Below are 25240 nucleotides of genomic sequence, written 5' to 3' on the forward strand. Positions count from 1 at the left end.
TTATTTTGAAACCAGATATTTCTTTTGAACATTATATATATATTTCAGAGATGAAAGCAGAGGAAGAGAGTGAGAGAAACATCAATAATGAGAGAGAATCATTGTTTGACTGCCTTCTATACACCCCTTACTGAGGATTGAACCCACAACCTGGGCATGTGCCCTTGACCAGAATCGAACCCAGGACCCTTCAGTCTCCAGGCCAACACTCTATCCACTGAGCAAAACCAGCTAGGTCTAAACCAAAGATTTTTGACAGGATCTTAGCCCCAGCAAAATTCTAAGGGAATCAAGCTTGACTTAGGTGTCCTTAATTTTTCTTCTCAGTCTTATTTTCTTCCTTGAAACTCAGTGACCATCTCTGTAATGCCCTGCACACACCCTTCCTCCTCATCAATGTGGCTCCTGATTATTAAATCCATAGGAGGGCTATCTTAGAGATCATTTACACTCCCCCCATCTAAGTGCCTGATAACTCTTCATGGCTTATGACCTTCTACCCTTTATCCCCTGCCCCCTCCAGACACACGTGAGGTAGATACTAAAACCAAAGGAATAAACCTTCTATTGTGGTTTTCTAGCCATCCATGAGAGGGAGGGGCTGTGCTCCCAGCACCCCTGAAAACCATGCCACCCCACAGGCTGGCCCTGGTTGCAGGTCCTATTTTAGGGTCTTGCGGAAAGCTCTGAACTGTTTCATGCTAAATGCCTTTCATTCTCAAATAAATGAGCCAAGTGTCACAGGGTAGCAGAATGAGTCTGAATGTCTAGACATGGGTTTCAGACTTATGTAACTTGATGACTTATGAGCTGTGTGATCTTTCACCTCTCTGTGCACTAATATCTGCACCTATGAAATGGATTGGGCCTATTTGTTTCACAGGCATATGAGGATCTAATGAGAGAGGAAAAAAAAATGTGCCTTGCTAAAAAAAAAATTACCATAGATACATTTTTAGAAGAGGACAAAGAGGGTGTTGTCCCTTCAAGAAGGTTTGGAATCATAGATCTTTAACCCTTGAAAAGGAAATTAGAAATATAAATATTTCACATTTAAGAGCCTCAAAGGTGAATCATTCATCACCAGATGTTTGCTTGGTACAATGAAATGCAGCAACACCAGCCACTCCAAAATGTATCTGCCCATATTTCAACTGTCAACACATTCTCCCCACCACACAGAAGGTGAAGGTTGATGTATTCTCCCCACACATATTTCTATTCACACTTTGACTCTTGAACGTTAAATGGAAAGAGGTAGGGAAGGGGAACAACAGGACTTCAAAAGTACATCTAAGGAGATAAATCTTGTTTTCACTTAGTGTGTTCATGACTGATTCATGATTCTGAAAAGGAAAAGAGGTTTGATCAAAACTGTCACCAAATGTCCTCATTTTAAATTGCTGTGCTTTGTTCAAGCAGAAAGGGACAGGCTTCCTGAATGTGACTATTGAAGCAGCCTTTCAGCTGAATGCAATGACCAGTCACTTACAGGCTGTGATTTCAGGAAGGCCTCTGACTTCATAGTATTTGCCTTGCTGCTGCCAGAAATTCTCTCTAAGTGCAGAGGGCACAGCATTGCTCCTCAGCGGGATGCCTCTGCAAAATGGAAATCCTTATGGTGTTGCTAAGTACATGACACCTTGATGAAAAGAATTTTTCTAATCTCTGTTCCTTCTAGAGCTAATATTTTGAGTAGCCTAAGCTGAGAGAGTCCAGCAGGGATAAAGCAAAAGGCCTAGGACAGGGGATAGAGAAAGTTGAAGGACAATATCTTCTGGCCAAAATGAAGGAAAAAAATAAATATTAACTAAGCATGACATATCAGTGGAGAAATGTTTGAGGTAAAGGGACCTTCTTCACCCTGTCAGGTGGTATTTCGCCTACAACAGTCTCTTCTGACTGGGGAATTCCAAAATTGTGGCCCGAGGAACTGTAGGAAGCCAGAGAAAATGTAATGTTGGCAATAAGGGGGCTGTGTGACTTGCAGAATAATGCACCCAGGCTCTGATTAATGGTGAATGAGCTGGGAAGAGGAGCTGATGATGTATAGTGGGAGAAGCAGAAAGGGCCATCCTGGACAATTCAAGGCTTCATGGTACACATTCAGTCAACTGACCCACCAGTCTGCAATCCCATCAAGTGCTGGGCCTGTGCTGAGAGATAGGAGATGTGCCTAGTCATCTTGACTTTTAGAAATGTACAGCCTGGTTTAAAAGACAAAATGCTATTTATGGTCATGTACAACAAAGGATAGTGAGGAAAACACTGAATTGGGAGTTAGGAGACTTGGGTTCTCGTCCTAAAGCCACTGCTGACTAGTTGTGTATCCTTGGGCAAATCACTTCCTTTGAGGCTCAATCAAGTTCCTCTTCTGAAAAACGGTAATTCTGTGTGTTGTCCTATGTACTTTAAGGGAGTGTGTAGGAAACTAAAGCAATAAGAGCAGAAACCGGTTTGGCTCAGTGGATAGAGCATCAGCCTGCAGACTGAAAGGTCCCAGGTACGATTCCAGTCAAGGGCACGTACATTGATTGAGGGCACATCCCCAGTAGGGAGTGTGCAGGAGGCAGCTGATCAATGATTCTCTCTCATCGATGTTTCTAACTCTCTATCCCTCTCTCTTCCTCTCTGTAAAAAATCAATAAAATATATATTTTTTAAAAGAAATAAGAATAGTGAGCCATTCACCTTTTCTCATGAAACTTCTGATTGTTATTCACCTGGCTTGCCTCCCTTCCCTATTTTTCTCCCTCCCTCCTCCTTCCTTCTCCCAGGCACTGATATCAATGGATTTTCTTCAGATGACCTTTCTGAAAAACCATTGTGGGAAGGGGGATGTCATTTAGAGTAATCATCTGTGGCTTTAAATCCAACTTGCTGCGAGTCACTATCTCGGAGAATTAACCTCAATTGCATAGAGAAAAGCCAAGCCAGGAGGCAAATCTCTGTAGGTGGTTCATGTGGCATGTAAGTGAATCTGACTCCCCACTGACATCTTCAAAGGGAATGATTAATGGAAGAGTCCGAGGGTGGTGCCACACTCTAGCATTTGCCTTAGGTTAGAAAATCAGTCAGATATCTCTGTCAGTGGGAGCATTGACTTTTAGTCCTTCTTTATGGCTTTCGAATCTTGCACTGGAGAATAAGGGAGCTTCTACTAAACAGGGGGGTTCCATTTTCCTGAAGCTGATGATTGTCAGTCACCTTGAGCATGATATTCTTTTGTTTTGTTTTGTTAAGCCTCACGTGAGGACACTTTTTTCATTGATTTTTAGGGAGAGTGGAAGAGAGAGGGAAAGATAGAGGGAAACCGATGTGAGGGAAACATCGATTGGTTGCCTCCTACATGTGCCCTTATTAGGGCCTGGGAAGGGGAGGAGTCTGCAATTAAGGTACATGCCCTTGACTGGAATTGAACCCAGAGCCGTTTGGTCTGAAGGCCGGGGCTCTATCCACTGAGCAAAACCAGCATGATATTCTGAAACCTGGGGAAGGAGTTACACCGTGGGTTTTGGTTCATGACTCTGCCAAGAACAGGCCATGTGACCCCAGAAAAGCCCTTATCATTCATTTCTGGGCATCGGTGTGCTCCTTGGTAAAGGGATTGGACCAATTGACTTCCAAAGGGCCTGCCAGCCCTGCTACCCTATAAAATATGCATCTGTTGTCTGGCTCCCATCAGTTCCCTTCACAGAGGCTTTGTGTATCAGCAGGTGGGACAGCTTACACACCTAGAACATGGCTCTCCACCATCTAGAGAGCAGCCATGAGCTCAGCCTATGCATGGAGGGAGCTATGGAGTACTCTCAGGCTTCTTGCTCACTGAACTGCTCCTCACTGTGACTATAGGATGGCCACACCCCTCCTCAGTAACAGAGAGTCCCATTCTGCACAAGAAGGTGCTTATAAAATGCCATTAAAAAAGGAATTTACACTCTGTCAAAAATCGTGAGATGTTTATGCGTTCACCAACCAAATGGAACCGTGACATATTTCACAAAATACATAGCTGTCTGGTTTCACGTCCTGTAAGCTTGCCCACACTGGCACATTTTGGACAGGAACAAAAATACCTTTTTTCTCTAGGACTCAAGACATTACAGTGTGATATTCACTTGCAACCTGGGGGAGCACTCTTGACTGGGGAGGAGCTGGAGGGGTGCTTGGCCCCCTAAACTTCCCACTGCAAATGAACTGATTTCAGGATAGGTTCTCTTTTTTGCCTTAAATGTTAAACACAGGCAGCCAGAGTCTTTTATCTATGCCTTGAAAAGTAACCTCTGACACGCAGAAGTTGCAGAATTCTTGTATGCTTTTAGCGCTAACAGACCCTTCAAAATAATTCCTTCTGCACAAGCAGGATCCTCTTGTCTTTGGTGACCTTTCCTATACTCACTCAAATGTGACATCTGATTGTTTTTGTTTTGTTTTTTTAGGTAGAGAGATTGGGTGGGGGATGAGTGAGGTTTATTTCCATTCACAAACTTATCACTGTAAAGAAACACGCTGTACCTGGTACTGTATACAGTATAATGCTTATTTCCACACACATACAGCATAACCTTGTTACCCAGTATGTGTACCTTTTGCAGCCTCAGTATCTGCAGAAAAAAATCTCTCCCAGGGGAAAGGAGGCACAGCCCTGCCAGCCCTTGAAATCCTGAATGGTTACAATTCCTTACAGTTTAAGTGATTAACAAGGTCTGCTTTCCACACAAAAACCAGGGCTTTCACTTCATCTCTCTCATCACCTTAAAACAGTATTAGAGCTCATTAAAATCAACCCGAGACTCAAGAAAGGCAGCCTTCATTTAGGGGATAACATTTCCCCTGTGCTGTTCTGGAAAATAGCACAATGCTGAGAGCAGGCATTTATCTTGACTAGTTTTCTTCTAACGATTTCTCCCAAGTGCACTCAAGGTGCCTGCTTCCCAGACAGCAGGCCCAAGTGAATGAGTGCAACCGGCTACAGCCTGCTCAGAATTACCTTAAATGATATTTATTGACTGCCTACCATATGAAAAAGCCCTGTTACCTGATTCCTTGTCTTTGTGGAGGTCCCTAAAGAAATGATTCCATGTGTCTCTGGATTTCTCACAGTCTGCAGATGGCAAGGGAGCCGGTTATCTGGTTTCCTCGTCTGTGGAATGTGAAGCTTAAGCTAAAATGGTTGCCAACTGCATCCCTCTGCTGGCCCCAGCACTGATGTGCCCAGATCCCATTCCTAAGGCTCTCTCATGGGTACACCAAAACCACAGAATCAGCCACTTTTTTCACAATTTGGCATATTCAACTACATCCTACTTTAAATGTCTACTCTGACCAGACTAGTTGTGCCCTTGGGCTGTGCACAGCAAGCACACACACTCTGGAGGCTCAGATGTGCCTGGTAATGAGGATCCAAAAACCAAATAGAGCATCAGCCAGCTCAGTGGGCAAGAGTTGTGTTCAGCAGTTACGCAGACCTGACAGACATTCACTAGCTGTGGTTTTAGATGGTTAAATAAAGTATTATAGCTAAATACCATTATCTGTTTAAACAGCAACAACAATAATAGTAACTGGTATTTATTGTTATATCCCAAAACAGACCTAAGTATGTATATGTGTGTTTGTGTACACACACCCACACATGCACTTAACAGCTGATAGTTGAATTGATGTTTTCTGTCCTTAACACATTGGAATTAATAATTATTCAAAGTGTATATATATTTTTGGGGGTACACACACACATTAGAGGCCTGGTGCATGAGAATTCATACACTGGAGGGGGGGGTCCCTCAGCCCGGCCTGCCCCCTCTCATAGTCTGGTAGCACTCAGGGGTGGGAGGCAACCCAGCGATCAGGGAAAGGCAACACCCCCATCACAGGTCTGCTGCCAGCAGAGCAAGCCTTGGCCACCCCTGGTTACCTGAGCCTTGGGTGGCCCTGGGGGGCTTGGCAGCCACCATTCGAGGCTTGCCTGTGCCTCAGGCCATTTCTGGCCTGCTAGGGAGCTGAGGGAACTGGGCGTACTTTCCTGTGGTGGCACTTAGACATTTCCCAAGCCTCCCTTCATGGGGCCCTAACTTCCTTATCTACACACCCAAGGGGGATTTCTGTAGAAGTTCTTTCCACCTCAAAAAGCACACTGAGTATTAATGAACCGAGACTCACAAAATAATTTCAGAATGCAAAAAAATTCAGGAGGCATTGTAAGCTGCAAAACTTTTCATGCCACCAAGCAATTGAATGAACTCTGGATAAAGCCTGATAACTACGGGTCATAAAACTTGGAATTTCACATCTTGTTGAAGAAATCGGCTTTTTCACTGTTTGCAAAAGTCCATACTAGATTTATGTACTTTGGAGCCTACTGGGCTTTGGGAAGGAAGAGAGCTAGATTTATTTCAAAAGAAGTAAATATCACCAGGACTTATTATGTGAAGAATTCCACATTAGGTTTGAATTTACAGACATTAGAAATCCTGCTTCCTTTTCAAGGAAGAAGAAAACATATTTTTCCTACTTTGTAAGAGAAAGAAAAAAAGAATGGAATAGAAAAATGTCCTTTTGTTTAATGTAAACACATTTGTGCTCTGTTTACTGTCCCCCCACAATACACAAGATAGGTTAGAGGGGGAAAATCAATTAACTAAGCTGTTAATAAAGTTATTAGCTTATAAACACAAAACTATTCCTTTGGGTGAGGTGTAAAGAATATCAAAAAGCCGAAACCGGTTTGGCTCAGTGGATAGAGCATCAGCCTGCTGACTTAAAGGTCCCAGGTTCAATTCCGGTCAAGGGTATGTACCTTGGTTGTGAGCACATCTCCAGTAGGGGGTGTGCAAGAGGCAGCTAATTGATGTTTCTCTGTCATCGATGTTTCTAGCTCTCTGTCACTCTCCCTTCCTCTCTGTAAAGAGTCAATAAAATATATTTTTAAAAAAGAATAGCAAAAACTATCTGCAAGAAGAACTGAATAACTTGTTTGGTGTGTACAAGACCTGTAGCCTCTTCCAACTTGGTTTTATATCCTGAAATGATTATATCTTGCTAAGGACTGTAGGCAACCCATTCCAGTGAAAATTTTGTTTCTCTTATAGATCAGTGGGCTCCAAAGAGTTGGTCCTTCTCCTCACATCTCTTGGGTTGACCAAGAGATCCTGACCATAACATCAACTTGAGGAGGAAAGGGAGAGGTTCAGGGTCCAGATCACTTGGGTTTTCCTAGTGTTGTAAAGACAATCAAATCAAATCATGGATGCTGCTGCTCTAAGCAACCCATTCTATGGGAAGGTGATAGCTTAGATAAAGCATGACTAGATAAAGCATGACTAGATAAAGCATGACTAAGCCACAAGACTGTTGACAAATGTACCAAAAAACAATACATGCAGTGAGTATCCACCCATTTCAAAATAGTCCCCTCTCAAAGTCCTACACTTCTTTTACAAGACTGCTGCCTCTGCTGATCACAATGCTTATGGAACTCTTCTTTGAGGACTGCCAGTATTTGAGTCACACAAGAGCAGCAGTTAAAGTGGCAACTCCAGGGCTTGAAGGATCCATTCCCACCAGAGGAATATTTCCTTTTGATTTACTTACATGTGCTTTTATTTATTCTGTGCACATATATTAATGTTGTTTGATCTGAAATTCATATTCCTTGATTTGACCAAGTCATTTACATGCAGTGGAGGTTCCATGTGGTTGGTTCAGACATCATTAATCGAGGAAGGAGACCAGACCTTCAGCATTAATGACTCAATGTCATGCAGAACTCCTACTGTTTGGAGACTTATGACAACCGACCACAGTTCTTATTTTTCTACCACTCACCCTTGATCCAAAAACAACATGTGCAAAGGTTGAACTTAAAAAATCCAACACAAAACAACTAAGCTACAGATATAATAAAATCTTTATTCCTATTGATTTGGGCTACAAATTTGTTCCCTTTCTTAAATTAACTTTTCATTGATCACTCCTATGACCTTAAGTGGTATAGTTTTGCTGGCCTTCTTCCATTAAAAAAAAAAAAGGCTTTGATACTTATTCCCCTTTGAGTAGCACAAGAAAAATCTTACTGTAGCCTTTCTTTAACCAGTGGCCTTAAAGTAAGTGTTCCAGCATGATCCTCATAACTTTTCTCAGGCAAAGTTCCCTGGACAGAAATGGGCATCCATAGAGCTTGTCTAAGGAGTACAGTGAGGAGCTCAGACTTGCTCTTGGGAGCAAATTCGGTTTACCCACACTCTGGGTATTCCCTGGAATCTCTGAGAGACTTTTGATCTCTGAGGCCACATGTGTGGGACAGTGGTTCTCAAACTTGGCCATGCATATGCATCAGAATTTCCTGATGGGATTATTAAAACAGGATGCCAGGCTCAACCCCCTAGTTTCTGCTTCAGTTAATGGATTCAAGAATATGCATTTCTCACAAGTTTACAAGTGATGCTGATGGCTGCTGGTCTGGGACCACAATTTGAGAACCACTTCTGTAGTTTGTCTGTAGAGGCAGAACTAATAGGTTTGTGTCCCAAGACTGGAATGGGAAAAATACATGTTCTGGAGTCAGAGAGAACTAGGTTCAAGTTTAAGTACCCCTACTTGTAGCATGGCCCTGAGTCTATTCATTCCCCAAGTCTCAGTTTCTTCATCCTTTGAAATGGGAGTGATATTATCTAATTCACAGTATTGTTGGGAGTTAATGTGTGTTAGGCACAAGTGCCCCCAGCTCCTAGATATGCAATTGGTATAAGGAAGTGCTGTCTCTCAAGAACCTAATATTTTCCCTTCATGAGGATTAGTGAGGTCTTTCAGGCTTGGTTTATTTTCTGTCCTAGGTAATTAACAAACACAAAGACAGAATCTATCAAAATACAGGCCTTCAGCCCAGCAATATTCCTTGCACTTAGACTGATTCCCAGAGGCTACTTGCCACTTGTGACTTGTGGGCAAATTCTTGCCTCTCTCAGGACCCTGAGTTCCTCACCTCAAAAGATAAGGGTTTGACCTAAGTGTTTTGTTATCTCAAAGGTTCCTTCTTGTTCTGAAAGTCTAGGATTGCATGACTTAGTACTCAGATACTCATTGCAGGATAATCTGTAAAAAAAAAAATATATGGTTCTTGTTTTTGTCCATTTCCTTACATTTAATATTCTTAAATTCCCCAGCCTTCTTAAATAGTGAGATACTGCACAGAAAATCAGGGGAAGCTGTTAAATATTACCAGATGTCCTTTATAGCTAGATCTCTTTAAAATATTCCATCACAGACATAAAATGGTATATCTGTTATTTAATACTGACATCTAGTGGCTTTTCCTTATCAAAGAAAAATGTATGTATTTTCCTAGTTGATCCTAAGCTCTGCTGCAGACTTTCATTCAACAATCTTTTATTAATCACTTATTTGATGCCAAACATTGTGCTTGGTTCAGAGGAGATAATGTTGATAAATGATACCTGGTCCCTGTCCTCCCAGAGCTCATAGTACAATGGGAGATGCAGACCAATTGCTACAGAACCTCAGCACATTGTGATAAATGCTACAATGGGAGAATACCAGTGCAGTGGGAACAGAGGAATATCATGGCAGTGAATTCTGCCAAGGAAGGTTTCAAGGAAGAGTCAATCTTTGAGTTGAGTTCTAAGGGCTTTTCCAGATAACCTCCAAAATTACAGATATAAACTATCAAAGAGTGGGCCCTCCATATGCAAAGGGAAGAGACCTGTAGAATCATTGCCTGTGACCAATTTGGAAAATTAACATTACTTTTACATACCTGGGGCATAGAATATTGAGCAGAGCTTCTCAACCTTGACACTATTGATATCTGGTTGGATAATTCTTTGTGCATTGTCACATGTTTAGCAGCATTCTGACACTCGACCTACTAGATGCCAGTAGCATCTGCCCCCAGTTGTGACAAGCAAATGTCTCCAGATATTGCCAAATGCCTGGGATTCAGAGGAGGGGAGGGAGATGTAAAATCACACAGGAAAAGGAGGAAAATGTATGATAGAAACAAGGGAGAGAAAGGTGGTTGCCAGGTCCCATGGGGAGGAGCTTAGACTTCATGTCATAGATGATATGGAGCCATTGAGAGGTCTTAACTAGGAAATGACAGGTCAGATGTATGCTATAGGGGTGTGTGAAATGAATGTGACACTGGAAGTGGGGAGGTGGACCAGAATGCTGCTATAGTGATCCAGTAAAGAAGTGATGAGGGTGTGACACCGGGCATTGGAAAGGATGGACTGAAAAGCTATTAAAGAACTAGAGTCAGGTTTGGCCAGCGTGGCTCAGTGGTTGAGGTCGACCTATGAACCAGTAGGTCATGGTTCAATTCCTAGTCAGGGCACATGCCTGAGTTACAAGCTTAATGCCCAGTAGAGGGGTGTGCAGGAGCAGCCAATCAATAATTCTCATCGTTGATGCTTCTATCTCTTTCTCTCTCCCTCTCTTCCTCTCTGAAATCAATAAAAATGTTTTGTTTTGTTTTTTAATTAGAGTCAACAGGACTTGGGGGAAAGTTCATATGTTAGTGATGGGCAAGACAGAGGAGGCAGGGTGTCCCCTAGGTTTCTTGCTGGGACAACTCTTTCATTGGTTGCTGCTGTTTCCTCAGTTACTTATCAATGACAGGAAGAAGTTGGCCTAGACTTGTGCAGGATAGCTCATTTCACTGTGCTCTGCCTGCAAAGCCATACAGAGTAAAAAAAAAAAAAAAAAAAAAAAAAAAAAACAATGGCCATTAACCCAGGTAACTGATTGGGAGTCATGTCTCCAATTTAAAGATGTGATTCCTGGTCATCTAAATTAAATAACACGTTTAGTCACAAGATATTCCCATCCAAATACTACTAAATGAAACAGACTGAGTGTGATTTTCTTGTGACTGAACTTGGCTCACTGATTTAAAATGAAATCAATCCATTCAGCAACAACCTTTGGGGTTATGTCAATCTGAAAGGAGATTTCCAGCAACTACCCCAGACCTGCTTGCACCTGCATCTTGTTTTGTTTTGATTAGTGCCTGGATATGGACATTGCCAAAAGGAATGACAAGATATGGTGATGTTATTGTGGGGTACAGTCAAAATCCGGATACATTTTGACAGGCTTAGACTTATTCTAAAAAAATGAAATGGGACCATACATAAACGGCATTAGACTAGGATAAGGTAGTTTGGGTTTCAAAATGACATATGTGTAAATGAATGAAATAATTTAGTTGACTGTGTGTCAGTGGTATGGCATGTCTGCTAACAAGGCCAATGTGATATGAGGCCACATTTAGAAAAATGGTGTCAAGAGTGAGAGGGAGGTTATACTGTCCCTATGTGTTATTTGTCAGACTATGCCCAGAGGGCATATTGCAATAAAGTGGGATATATTCACAGGCAAAGAAGAGGACAGAAAGGGCCCTAGAAACTGGGTAGAGAATAGTTGAGAACCATATTTAGCATAAAGAAGAAAAACCTCTGGGTATTACATGTTTTCTTTTAAATATCTGGAGCAATATGTGTGGAATTAAAAACCAGTCTCTAGCCCTGACGGATGGTGGTCAGTGGTTAGAGCGTTGGCCCATGCACTGAAGGATTGTGGGTTCGATTCTTGGTCAAGGGAACATACCTGGGTTGCAGGCTCACTCCTAAACATATCTGGGTTGGCGCGTGTGGGAGGCAACTGGTGGATTTGTCTGTGTCTCTCTCACATCGATGTCTCTCTCTCTCTGTCTCTCTCTCTAAAAATCAATGGGAAAAATATACTTGGGTGAGGATTAAGAAAGAAATAAAGAAAGAAAGAGAGAGGGAGGAAGGGTGGGAGGGAGAGAGGGAGGGAGGGAGGGAAGAAGGAAGGAAGGAAAGGAGGGAGGGAGGGAGGGAGGGAGGGAGGGAGGGAGGGAGGGAGGGAGGGAAGAGGGAGGGAGGGAAGAAAAAGGAAGGAAAGAAAGAAAGATTCCTAAACAAGTCCTCACATCCTGAAACTACCACATCTTGCAGACAACACATCATTATTTTAAGCTCATATCACTCTCTGAGTACTAGATCCGTCCATTCAACTCTCTTTTTAAATGTTCTGCAGGCACTTCAGACATTTTTCAAGATATCTGGGAAGCATCATTAATCCCTTCTCCTTCCTTTCACCTTCATTTTGTCACAAGTCTTGTTAGTTCTACCTTTCAAATATTTTTCTAGTCTGCCTCCCTTTCTTGGTCTTGTTTTCTACAGTAACCTAAGTTAATTTCTCTAATTCCATCTTCACACACCATACATAGTGATCGTTCTAAAACACGGATCTCATCATGACACTTCCCTGCTTAAAACCTTTTAAGAGCCTCCCTGTCACCCACAAAAGGCTAATTTTTTAAATATGGCATCTGAGGCCTTCCACAACCAGGTTTATTGCTACTTCTTCACCCTCAATTCCTGCCACCATCTTGGAATTCCCAATATGATTTTTTAATGCACTTCTTCCACACACAACATGGTAGTTTATATATCTGTACCTTTGCTCATGCTGATCTTTTTGTCTCATACTCCATTTCTCTCTTCTTGCCTCATCTAATTCTTACTTGTTTTTCAAAATAAGTTACACAAACTCTTCTTCTTTCATCAGTTTATGCTAAAAATCATTGCAAGTTGTATTCTTTGTGCCTTGTACTTGCTCTAACATTATATTGAAACTAGAGGCCTGGTGCATGAATTCATGCACAGGTGGGATCCGTCGGCCTGGCTGGTGATTGAGGCCTATTGGGAGGCCAGCTGGGGAGGGATCTCAGGAAGTTGGCCACCAGGCTACCCCATCAGAGCCAATTGGGTGGGGTGCAAGCTGGCTGGGCAGGAGGTTGGCCAGCCAGCTGGGCAGGAGGGAGGGCATGGGAGGTTGGCTGTGGGAGCACACTGACCACCAGGGTGCAGCTCCTGCATTGAGCGTCTGTCCTGTGATGGTCAGTGTGCATCATAGCAACTGGTTAACTGGTCGTTCTGGTTGTAATGGTTGCTAGGCTTTTATATATATAGATATTCTGCTTAGGTTCCCACCTCTTACTCTTGTCGTTGTCCCCCATGCCTGTCTCAATGCCAGGCACACATTAGGTGCTTAAACTGAACTAACCAGTGGAAAAGTGCCACCCATGTCCCTGAGCCTATTTGATTCCCAATATATTCCCATAAGGTTGGGCTTGCATATCATTATTTGCTGTGGGTGGGAAGACCGCTTCGCTAATGTTCCCTTAACAACTCTTCACTCTGAGGAATTGGCATCCTGGATCCTTTGCCCAGCTAAACCTCCCAGATTTTATTCTTACCTGCCTTCTCAGTACCAACACATTATGCAACTCTGGAGGCCACTGGACAATCCTGGAGACCTGCCCTTTAGCAGATCTTCCTTTTAATTTATGAGATTATTTTTCAAGTAGCATTAAGTGTTTCCAGTTATGGCAAGCTGTGCCTCTGGGCCTGTTTTCCCTGGAGGAAGTGGGCCATTGGCAATCACTGAATCTCCAGATCTATTGCCATCTGAATGTAGGGTGGCTATTATCACAGGGAAGTGTGTTTGCATGCACACCTGCATGCATGCCTATGTGGAGGGTCCTTTAATTCCTCTTGCTGCCATGATATTCCCTACAGTGTAGAGACTGAGGCTGCCCACATTGGTCTGTGCTCATCTATTGCAGGCACTAGGGACCTGAGAGTGAAAGGAGTCATACATCCAGAACATGAAGACTCTTGGAATGTCTGTCTCTGCCTTTCTGTGGTGTCTTCTCTCTCTCTCCATGTGGGAATGGTACTTAGAAATCTCTGTTCCTGACACTAACCCTGTTGGTTGTGATTAATCTGCTCTGAAAGGTAAGGGAGAGTTGTTAGAAAGGAGCACTTCAGACTGGAACTGGGGTGCACTCTAGAATTTACCAGAAGATGTCACTGTAGGCTTAAATCAGGAAAACATACTAGGGAAGGACTGTCAGCTAAGCATGAAGGTGACTCCACTATGGTGGTTCAAAACACCCAACAGCCCCCATTATAATGCATGCCTGGAAAAGCAGGTTGAAAGATTAATCCAAATATGTCACTGAACTTCATAAATTTCATTTTTTCCCAAATGATCATACTAATTGTCACTAAGTTATCTCCTAACGCTTAACATAAAGGCTTGATAACTATGTACTGAATGAATGAATGAATGAATGAATACCAAATCTTGGAGTGGAAGGAGGAAGTCCTTTGTTGTTAAAGGCTGCTTGGGAACAAGAACTGCCATTAATTAACAGTGTGTCTTCACTGACATGAATTTTAGTGGCAGCCACTAAGTCAGGTCCTAGGAAAAGCAGTGAGAATATGTGAAGGTGGTCTTGGCCGCCTCTTCATCTTCACTCCCAGATGCTTCTGTGTTCATGCTTGTTTATTCTAGAAAAACATTGAAAGTGATTAAAAAATTTTTTCTGCAATTTTTGCAAGGCACTTAGAAGATTTGCCAAAGTTTTTATATGATCAGGCATATCCTTCTTAGTTTCCAATTCTTCCAGAACAGTAAATTAAATAAGCAATTGAAGGAGTTACTGAGATTCTGCTTTGTACCAGGTGTAAAGGCCAAGGTACAAAGGTGGAATGGATAGTGTGAGAGTTATAGAAGGACTAGAGGCACAGTGCATGAAATTTGTGAACGGGGGTCGGGGGGGCATATACATGAGCCTAACCTGCACCCTCTCCAATCTGGGACCCCTTGGGGGATGTGTGACTGCCGGTTTAGTCCCAATCCCTGTGGGACTGCCAGCCTGATCACCACCTAACCACTCCCCTGCCAGCCTTATCAACACCTAACTGCTCCCAGTGAGGCCACCTGGTCAAGGGGCATTCTAGAATTAGTTTAGATAACTTGAATGTTCTAATAACTTGTCCATTTTACCTACATTATCTAAATTTTGACATACAATTGTTCTTATACTTTACTAAAGGCTCAGTGCATGAAATTTGTGCATGAGGGGGTCTCTTAGTCCCACCTGCACCCTCTCCAATCTTGGACCCCTTGGAGGATGTGCAACTGTGGGGTGGGACCTAAACCAGCAGTCAGACATCCCTCTCACAATCCAGGACTGCTGGCTCTTAACTGCTCACCTGCCTGCATGCCTGATCACCCCCTAACCACTCCCCTGCCTGCCTGATTAACACCTAACTGCTCCTCTGCCAGCTCAATCACTGCAACTGTCCTCCCCTGCCTGCTTGATCACCCCAACTTCCCTACCCTGCTGGCCTGATCTTGCATCCAACTGCCCTTCCCTGCTGGCCTGATTGCCCCTAACTACCTCTGCCTGCCCGATCACCCCTAATTGCCCTCCCCTGCTGGCCTGATCTCACCCCCAACTGCCCTCCCCTGCAGGCCTGATCTTGCCCCCAATTGCCCTCCTCTGCAGGCCAATTTGGTTCTGATTGGTTGGTTTCTATGCCAGTCAGCGACAAAAGCTCCATTTCCTAGGCAGCCATTGGCTCCTCATAGTTGACCCAGATTTGGTTCTGATTGGTCAGTTTTTACACCAGTCAGCATCAAAAGCTCCACTTCCTAAGCAGCCATTAGTTCCTCACAGTTCACCCAGATTTGGTTCTGATTGGATGGTTTCTATGCCAGTCAGCATCTCTGGGCTTATTAACAGGGCCTGATCAGAAAGGCAGGGCTGATCAGCAGCCCCAGTAAAGGCCTGGAGAGAAATGGAGGTGCAGCTGCTGACCAGGCCCAGAAAGAAAAAGGCAAGTGCTGATCAACAGCTGCCACAGAGGTTACAGATCAGACCCTGCTTCTCTCTTTATGCCTCTCTTCGGGCCTGGTTCACAGCCCCCTCAGCAGTCAGTGGTGGGTCACCACGTCAACCCAGCACTGACTTCTGTGACTTCTGGTTGCTTGAGTCTCTTGGTTATTGAGGATGTAACAGACCCAGGGTTTTTATAAATAAGATGGCACAGAGCCCCTGTCCTAGAAAACATAGTTTAAGCAGAAATACAAACAAGTAACTGCAATTTAGTATCAAAAGTGTTCCAGTACAGGCTAAGTGTGGAAGTGCTATGTGACACAGGGAAGAGGTGATGGCTGGCAGCAAGGGTTGCAGTAATTCTTCTCAGAAGAAATATAGTACTTCGACTGGGACTTGAAAGATGAGTAGAATTTTCCAGTCAAAGGAAGGTAATATCAGGTAGAGGAAACACTCAATGTGGGAGCTGCTCTCTGGTGGTCAGTGCACTCCCACAACCAACCTCCCATGCCTACAGCATAGCTCCCAGGGTGCCCGAGTTGCTCAAAAGCCAAGACTAGGAAGAAACGTTTCCCAGGTTTAGTTAGTTGGGTGATGGAGTTGGTTCCTTTTGGCTCCTTGTGCATGTGTGCAGAGCCACCAGCCTTTCACATGGGAATGAATAAATTTCAAAAAAGCTGTAAGCCATTCCCCAGGCTTTTTTAAGGAACTAAATGCTAATATTCAGTGTTTATTTTTGTTTTCCTCCCACAATATGCCCTCCCATCACCTCTTCTTTTATGCATTGCACCTGAGTGGAAATTTATTTTAATATATTTCTTTATTGATTTCAGATAAGAAGGGAGAGGGATAGAGAGATAGAAACATCAATGATGAGAGAGAATCACCGATCGGCTGCCTCCTGCATGCCCCCCACTAAGGATCGAGTCTACAATACGGGCATGTGCCCCTGGTTGGAATCAAACCCAGAACCCTTCAGTCCGTAGACAGAAGCTCTATCCACAGAACCAAACCGGCTAGGGTGGAAATTAATTTCTTATTAAAAGCCCACCCCCTTGTTGTTTCTCCCCTTGAGCATACCTGATCACATATAGGCTTAATGTTTTTGAAGGTGTGTGTGTGTGTGTGTGTGTGTGTGTGTGTGTGTGGTTTTAATGTTTGTTATTTGAACAAAGAATTTTATCAGTTTTCAGCTTTAAAGTGAAGAGAATCACACAGCTAAGCCTCTGCTCTTGCTGACATCGAGTTGTCCTTTCAGTGGGTAAAGAAAGGGAGCATTTTGATACCTACAGAGTTAATTTTCCTATTGGGAAAAGTATCATCTGAGTGAAGACTGAAACCAAGGTAGTAGCTTGCATATATGCCATTGGCAGATACCATGTTTATTTCAGTCAGTAATTAGTCACAATGTTTATTTCTGGAGGCCCTGGGCTGCTTTGCCTATCTATGCATTCCACTTCCATGATGTATAAGCCATGATGTTTATACAACCAAAATCAAAGATATATCAGACAATCTTTCAGTGAGGTTTTGTTTTTAAATAAGATATTCTCACCCAAAGGACTTGTATGCATGCATGTATGCCTAACAAATGGACACAGACACCAGGGGGATGAGGGTATGAGTGGGGGGGAAGGGGGCAAAAAGGGGGATAAATCAATAAAGAAAAAAATAAGATATTCTGATTAAGCCCTAGCCAGTTTGCCTCAGTGGATAGAGTGTTGGCCTGCAGACTAAAGGATCTCAAGTTTAATTCTGGTCAAGGGCACATGCTCAGGTTGTGGGCTCAATCCCCAGTAGGGGTCGTGCAGGAAGCTGACAATCAATGGTTCTCATCATTGGTGATGTTTCTATCCCTTTCTCCCTTTCCCTTTCTCTCTGAAATCAATAAAAATATTTTTAAAAATGAGATGATTTTCTGATTATATTGGATATTGAGAAAAAAAAAGCTTTTGTGTATTTAGCAAGAAAGATTAGAATTTATATTCACTTATCAATTCCATAACACTTCAATAAAATCACTTCCACTGAGTCTCCATTTCATGATTATTTAATGGGAGTTTGCCGGTAGTGTTTTGAAATAAAATGGTTGCCTACTTAGCAAATGGGGCCACTGAAAGGATTTTGTCATTGTTTGGAGAGAGAAACAGAGAGCAAGTGAAGCATGACAAAACTGATGTCCTAGGCCTAAACTTTTGATACCAGCTAATTAGTTGAAAGAATTAGCTTTCTTGAACAGGCTAGTGAAACTCAAGAGAGGAGACTACAGCACAGTTCACAGGGCAAATGCCACCAATTCTCCATCATTCCCCTTTTGCCTTCCTTACCAGCCAGTGAACATCACATATGCCATACACCTCCCTGAGGCCACTATGTCACCCATATCCTTGACTGTTGGTCTTTGTGCTTTTTCCATAGGAATTTCCACTATATCACCATCCTCCGAGACCCAGTGTCGCGGTACTTGAGTGAATGGAGGCATGTCCAGAGAGGGGCGACATGGAAAGCATCGCTGCATGTCTGTGATGGAAGGCCCCCAACCTCCGAAGAGCTACCCAGCTGCTACACTGGTGATGACTGGTCTGGCTGCCCTCTGAAAGAGTTCATGGACTGTCCCTATAATCTGGCCAACAACCGCCAGGTGCGCATGCTCTCTGACCTGACCCTCGTAGGCTGCTACAACCTCTCTGTCATGCCAGAAAAGCAAAGAAACAAGGTCCTCCTGGAAAGTGCCAAATCGAATCTGAAGCACATGGCATTCTTCGGCCTAACTGAGTTTCAGCGGAAGACCCAATATCTGTTTGAGAAAACCTTCAACATGAACTTCATTTCGCCGTTTACCCAATATAATACCACTAGGGCCTCTAGTGTAGAAATCAGTGAGGAAACCCAAAAGCGAATTGAGGGACTGAATTTTCTGGATATGGAATTGTACAGCTTTGCGAAAGATCTCTTTCTGCAAAGGTATCAGTTTATGAGGCAGAAAGATCATCAAGATGCTAGGCGGAAGCGTCAGGAACAACGCAAATTCCTGAAGGGAAGGTTCCTTCAGACCCATTTCCAGAGCCAGGGTCAGGGCCAGAGCCAGAATCCGAGTCAGAATCAGAGTCAGAGCCCAAATGTGAATGCAAATCAGAACGTGACTCAGAATCTGATTCAGAATCTGCTTCAGAATCTGACTCAGAATTCAAGTCAGAATTCAATCCAGAAAGAGAACCGGGAAAGCCCGAAGCAGGACCCAGGCCAAGATCAGAGCGATAGCAACACCAGCAATGGCACTAATGACTACATAGGCAGTGTAGAGAAATGGCGTTAAATGGCTCACAAAGTCTTTTGCTCACTCATCCCAAAGCACCAGTAAAAATATGGCATATCTGAAAAGAAGAGTGTCCAAACACATCTTGCTTCCTTCAATTTGGAAGCTAGTAAGAGTTAAGATGTTGCCTTTACAGTTGCCTTTCAATTAAATGTTATACTGTGTGTGGGTAGAAAAATATTCAATATGTAATTAAATTGTCCCCCCACTTATTTTTGGTTTGTTGGAGTATTTACACAATCCAAAAGACAAACCAGAATCAAGAGAAATTGCTCTTTAGCTATTGTAAGAAGTTCTTAAATTTGTTATAAAGACAAAATGAAAACAAAATGTGACAACTTATCGCTTAAAAAATGGACTTTAAATTATTTATGGTACGCTATTAAAACTCAGTCTTAGAAGCATTTTTTCAGGGGTTAGCATAAATATAAACATTAAAAGCCTAAAATTAAACACACAACCTTTCATTTTCTACATTTTACCAAAATGTGCAAAATGAAAAATTTCTCTCCCAAACATGGGTAGTTGTATGTAAAAGTATTGGCTTTTCAAGTAGAACAGGACACTATCTTGTTATGTAAGAAATGTTTAAAATTTAAAACTTTTTCTACCTTCTACTCTCAAAGGTTTTAAACAGGGTGTATCTCATATTAACAAGACACTTTTTATTGTAAATGGAATACCAATGTAAAGACCTAATTTCCAGATAACTTTCTGGGCACTGTAATGTCAACAATTCTGGAATCTTTTGGCGCTGCTTCTCATTCATTTTAAGGCTTCTGAGTTGTGCTCATTCCAAACTAACCCATTTATAGAATCTTCCTTTGTCATTTAAATGGTGTGTTGCTGAATTTATTGTGATATATAATCCTGGATAAAAGTCAGGATTTTCTATAGAATTGTCTTATCAATATTTGTGTAGTGGAGTCCTTATCAAGAAGTTCTTGAATAGGATAATGTGTCTAAAAATATTGCTGAAGTTATTCTTGATCAAATAGAATTGAACCTGAATGTGAGTGAATTGTTATTTACTTTTGTACATTTTAATTGTAATGTTTCCATTTGGGCTGGCTATTTTTAGCCCATTATTTCTTTTTTGTGTTGACAGATAGTAGACAATTACACAAGAAAAACAATGGTAGACTAAGCATTAGATAGCCAGTTTTTCAATAACACCAAATGCTGTACCTTGATTCTTTGAGGTTAACCCTCTACCAGGTTTTGCTTTAAGAAAGAACCAAAGGAGACAGTGTTCTGCCATGAAGTTAAGTATCAGCATATAAGTTGAGGAAAGTTAGTCTACAAATAAGTACTTTAGGGTATTGATTATGAATTGAGCAGGGAGTACATAACCCACTGTTCTATGAAGCATTTTACAGATTTTGTTGTACTTTTGTAAGAACTTAAACTAACCCCCTTGCTGTTGATCAAACAAGGCAACTGGAAGTGGCATTTGTTTTCAGAAGGGCCATGCTTAGAAGTGTGACCATAGACCCATCTTGTACAATCTGCTCATTTGCATGATCTAGTTTCATCTGTAATAATATGGCCACAAGCTGTACAAGAAGTTGAGTATTTGAGTTGAAAATAAATTTTCTTGACTCTGAGCTTGTGCCAAAATTCCTAAATTTTGCTTTATCTGACAGTATTGTAGTCCTGGGAATTCTAAGAACAGAAAAACTGAAGAGTTTGAGAAAATAAAACATACCTTCAAGTCAAAGTATTTTAGAGTGAAACTATTTTGTGTACATTGTGTTTTTAAAATAAAGACTCTGTAGATCACTGTGGTATTTCAAATTTGTTTCATTTTAATTGATAATGTTTGCTTTGAAAACTGATAGTTACTGTTAGAAAGTAAGATGAAGCCTGAGCCAGTGGAAAAGCTTGTTTCAGAAAATCATTTTGTGTTGTTGCTGTGGTGTGCATGGTTTGCAGAGATTAAGTGCATTTTTTTTCTGTCTGTATTGATTATTGTATATAGGGTATGTTATAAATATACTTTTTTGTCAGCATTATGATTTCAACTGTAAACATCTGTCCAAATGGTGTAGCTTTACAAACCATTCACTAATTTTGTGTAATTTAACAGTAGGTATTAAATAAAGTTTAAATTGCAGACTCTGAGTAATTTCTTTTTTATAGTTGAGGTATGTAGCCTCTAGACATTATGATGTCACAGACAGAATTCTCTTTTCTCAAGGAACTTCCTCTTTTTCCTTTTGGCCACCTCACATGGAAATGAGATGATCCATTCTAATCTAAATGCCCTTTACTTTGGTCACTTTCCTCTGCGAATCCACACTCTTTCCTCTTTTGAGTAAAACAGAGTTGTTCACGAAAGACAAGGTTTACTATCATATTTTAGTCAGCTCAGACTTCTATAACAAAATACCCTAAACTGGGTGGCTTAATAACATAAACTTATTTCCCACAGTTCTATAGGCTGAAAGTCTGAGATCGAGGTGCCAACATGGTCAGGTTCTGGTAAGGATCCCTTTATCCCTTGCAAAATGCCATCTTGCTGTTTCCTCACATGGCAGAAACAGCTAACTAGCTATCTGGCCTCTTTTTATAAGGGGACTAATCCCATCTATGAGGTCTCCACAGTCATGACCTAATTACCTCCCAAAAGCCCTACATACACCACCACATTGGGATTAGGGTTTCAACAGATGAAATTCGGGGAGGGGGCACATTCAACCCATTATACTATGCAAATGAATGCATGTTTGAATTTAAAATTCATTAAACTAGATATGTGCATGTCTTAGAACATGCAGGAAGGAAAAATAGCACTTCTTATTTCTTATCTATCCCCTGTGTCCTCAGGAGAAAGGTTAAAAGTAAGCAATAAAGTGTTGATTTTTAAACTTATGGAACACAAGGTACTCTAATAATAGCCAATGTACATTTTTCTTCAAACTTATGGTAAAAATTATAGATGGGGATTGTTTGTCCTTGCCCTTTTCAAAAAAGAAGTTAGGTATTATTTCCATGGGATTGAAGGGAGATTTAACTATATTCAGCATGTAAACTATTTATACTTAGAAAATTGTGCCCATCAGCTGTTTATCTACACCAGTGTTTCCCAAACTTCTCTCATGATGAGAATCACCTGGTGGAGTTGTTAAACCACAGATTCCTGAATCCCACCTAAGAAGTGCTAAACTAGAATTTTTGGGAACATACAGGTAAAACTGTATACTTAACTAGTGCTCTAAGACAATTTTACCTATAAGTTCCCCAAAATTCTAGTTTAGCACTTCTTAGGTGGGATTCAGGAATCTGTAGTTTAACAACTCCACCAGGTGATTCTCATCATGAGAGAAGTTTGGGAAACACTGATCTACACTAATAAAAGAAAAAGATGCAAATTGGTTGTACCTTCACTATGCCCACCAGCCAATTGGCAGTGAGTATGCAAATTAACCAAACAAAGATGGTGAGTTAATTTGCATATGTGTGCTGAGTGGCCCGGGGTGGGGAGGGAAGCAGGCGTTCTGTACCCCTCCACCCCCAGCAGCTCTGAGCGTCTGGGTAGTGTGGAAAGGTGGAAAGGTGGCTCCAGGATGGAGTGAAGGCAGAAAGGCAGCTCCAGCTGGAGCGAAGGTGGTGCTGGCAGCCAGGGGAAGGAAGGCCCATTCTTGCACGAATCTTTGTGCATCAGGCTTCTAGTTGAGTAATAATTGAGTGATCAATGGTCCTGATTGTATAAGGGTCCCACAACCTTTTTGGAGGAATGGTGAACAGAAATATACAATATTTAGAAAATAAAGACTTTTTCCCTTGAAGAGGGCAGCCTTGGAGATCTGGGCTCTATTACTGAAGTGGGAACAGGTAGAAGACCTGTACTATGCTTCAGATCACAAGTTCAGGGTTGGCTATTAAGGAAATTGGCTACTGAGGTAGCCCAGAGGGGAGCTATAATGAATAATTAATTCATTAGCCCAGTATCTAAGGACTTAGGATTCTCCATAGGAGTTATAACCAAATAAGAGCAGGGCTATCTTGGAGGGATGGGAAGTCTACAAAATCTGTACACGCACAGAGATGATTTCCTTCCATGGGTGGTGGTGTAAAGAAACAAAATCACATGACAGGTTTGAGACAATTACAATTTTCCCATGCCTGAAACACAGAAGAGACCAACAGGGTAGTCCAGGGTGATGTGACGTGCAACCCACAGATTTATTGCCCTGTCTTAAGGAGGAATTTCTATCAGTTTTACTAAGGATCAAACTATGCAAACAAACAAAAAACAAATATTTGTAAATCATCTAACAAGATTACATTCTGAGTCCAAATGTAACCTCATGGGATTGTGGGATAAGGTAATCCTAATTAGATCAACACCTTAACAATTCTAAAGTAAATTTATAATATATCAATCAGACCTTCACAAATGTTTAAAACCCTTGAAACTGCCTGAGAATAGTATATTGTTGTCAAAGCAAATCAGTTGTTTTTCAGTACAAGATTCACTGTTCTGAGTAGCTAGAGCAGGGGTTCAAAAAATATGGACCTGGGCCAAATGCAGCCCTCCACCTGCTTTTGTAAATAAATTTTTTGGAACTCAGTCATGCACATTCTTTACATATTTCCTCTGGCTATTCTCACACTACAGAGGCAAAAGTAGTTGCAACAGAGATCTTATGACTTGAAAAGCCTAAAATGTTTACTTTCTTGCCCTGGAAAGAAAAAAAAAATTTGGTCAACTTTTGAGTTGGAGAGCCAATTAAAACTTCCTAAACAGTGAAATCTTTGCAGAATTTATAATGATCCCAGAGTCTGAGAGAATACAGAGGTGTGATTCAAACAACATACTTCCCAAAACCACAACATTTACTAAATATACACTGAGTGGCCAGATTATTATGATCTCTGAATGCATAATAATCTGGCCACTCAGTTGTATATATTATAGGCCTGGTGCATGAATTCCTGCATGGGTGGGGTCCAGCCAGCCTGGCCAGAGAGAGGGGGACATGGACAGTTGGCCAGCATGCCTGCTGGTCGAACTCCTGGTCAAGGGGACAATTTGCAGATTAGCCTTTTATTATATAGGATATACACTGAATGGCCAGATTATTATGCATTCAGAGATCATAATAATCTGGCCACTCGGTGTATATTACATGAAAGTCAGTGCATTAGGCTTGAGAACAAGGAAGAATCTGATCTTTTCTCTCAGGATTATGGACGTCTAAACCAAATGGTGTGTCACAGAGTATAGTTAAAAGCTTAATTAATTTTTCAGTGTGTTTTTTATCACATGCTTCTAAAAATTTAAAACATAGAAGTATGTAAAGTAAAAAGTGAAATTATCTACACAACTCTCATTATCCCAAAATAATGAGTGTAATTATGTGATTTCTTCCAGACTCCCTTATCTTATGCACATTCAAATATAATATTCCTCCTAGTACCCATCTCTCTCTCTCTCTCTCTCTCTACCTCTCTCTCACACACACACATCATGTTGATAGCAAAAATGAAACCATGTTGTTGTCATTGTTACTCAATTTCCAATTTTTTTTAAAAAGTTCAAAAGTATATCATGGTTTTCCTGTAAAACTGGAACATAATGGATAGTTTGCCCTAAGCCCCCAAACTGAGTACTGCTGATGTTATAGGTTGCAAGTGAAGGCCCTGGATCCATATTGCCAGGTTTGAATCCCAATCTCACCACTTACTAGTTTTGTGACCTTAGGGAAGTCACTAATCTCTCCATGCCTTAGTTTCTTCACCTATAAATGAAGAAAATAATAGTTCCAACTTCAGAGGGATGTTGTGAGAATTAAATGAGTTCATATTTGTAAAGCACTTGGAACAGTACTTGACACAGAATAAGCCTTATATGTGTTTGATAGTATTATGATGATAGTTATTGTTATTAGTATTGAAGGCTAGATGCCTAATGAGTGCCTATGTGGTTAATAGCTAAAGACTGACTCTGAGATCAAGAATTGAAAATGTTGGCAAGATAAGAAGCAAAAGGTAGTATATGTCCTATTGTAACCAATTAAAGAACTTATCTAAAAATAACTATATATATTACCAAATGTTACAGAATTAAATGTATAAATACCCATTTGAATGTAGGCAGTGATGAGTATTCTGAAAGATCCACAAAATGCCAAGTGAGTCACCAATTCTCTCTTCAGCAATGAAAATGCATTATCTGA

At 41.5% G+C, this 25240-nt stretch overlaps 1 protein-coding gene across 3 annotated transcripts in view; it reads left to right on the plus strand.

Moving 5' to 3' along the window:
• HS6ST2 (heparan sulfate 6-O-sulfotransferase 2) overlaps window positions 1–21166 on the plus strand; it is a 313630-nt gene extending 292464 nt beyond the window's left edge. For all 3 annotated transcript variants that reach the window (XM_084870249.1, XM_084870250.1, XM_084870251.1), the window contains one exon: window positions 18158–21166. In XM_084870249.1, coding sequence (XP_084726375.1) covers window positions 18158–19055 — 898 coding nt within the window. In that variant the 3' untranslated portion in view covers window positions 19056–21166. The remainder of the gene's footprint in view (window positions 1–18157) is intronic.
• Window positions 21167–25240: the final 4074 nt, after the last annotated feature.

The sequence above is a fragment of the Pipistrellus hanaki genome (genome assembly GCF_964339955.1).
Source record: "Pipistrellus hanaki genome assembly, chromosome: X".
In the NCBI taxonomy this organism is placed as follows: domain Eukaryota; kingdom Metazoa; phylum Chordata; class Mammalia; order Chiroptera; family Vespertilionidae; genus Pipistrellus; species Pipistrellus hanaki.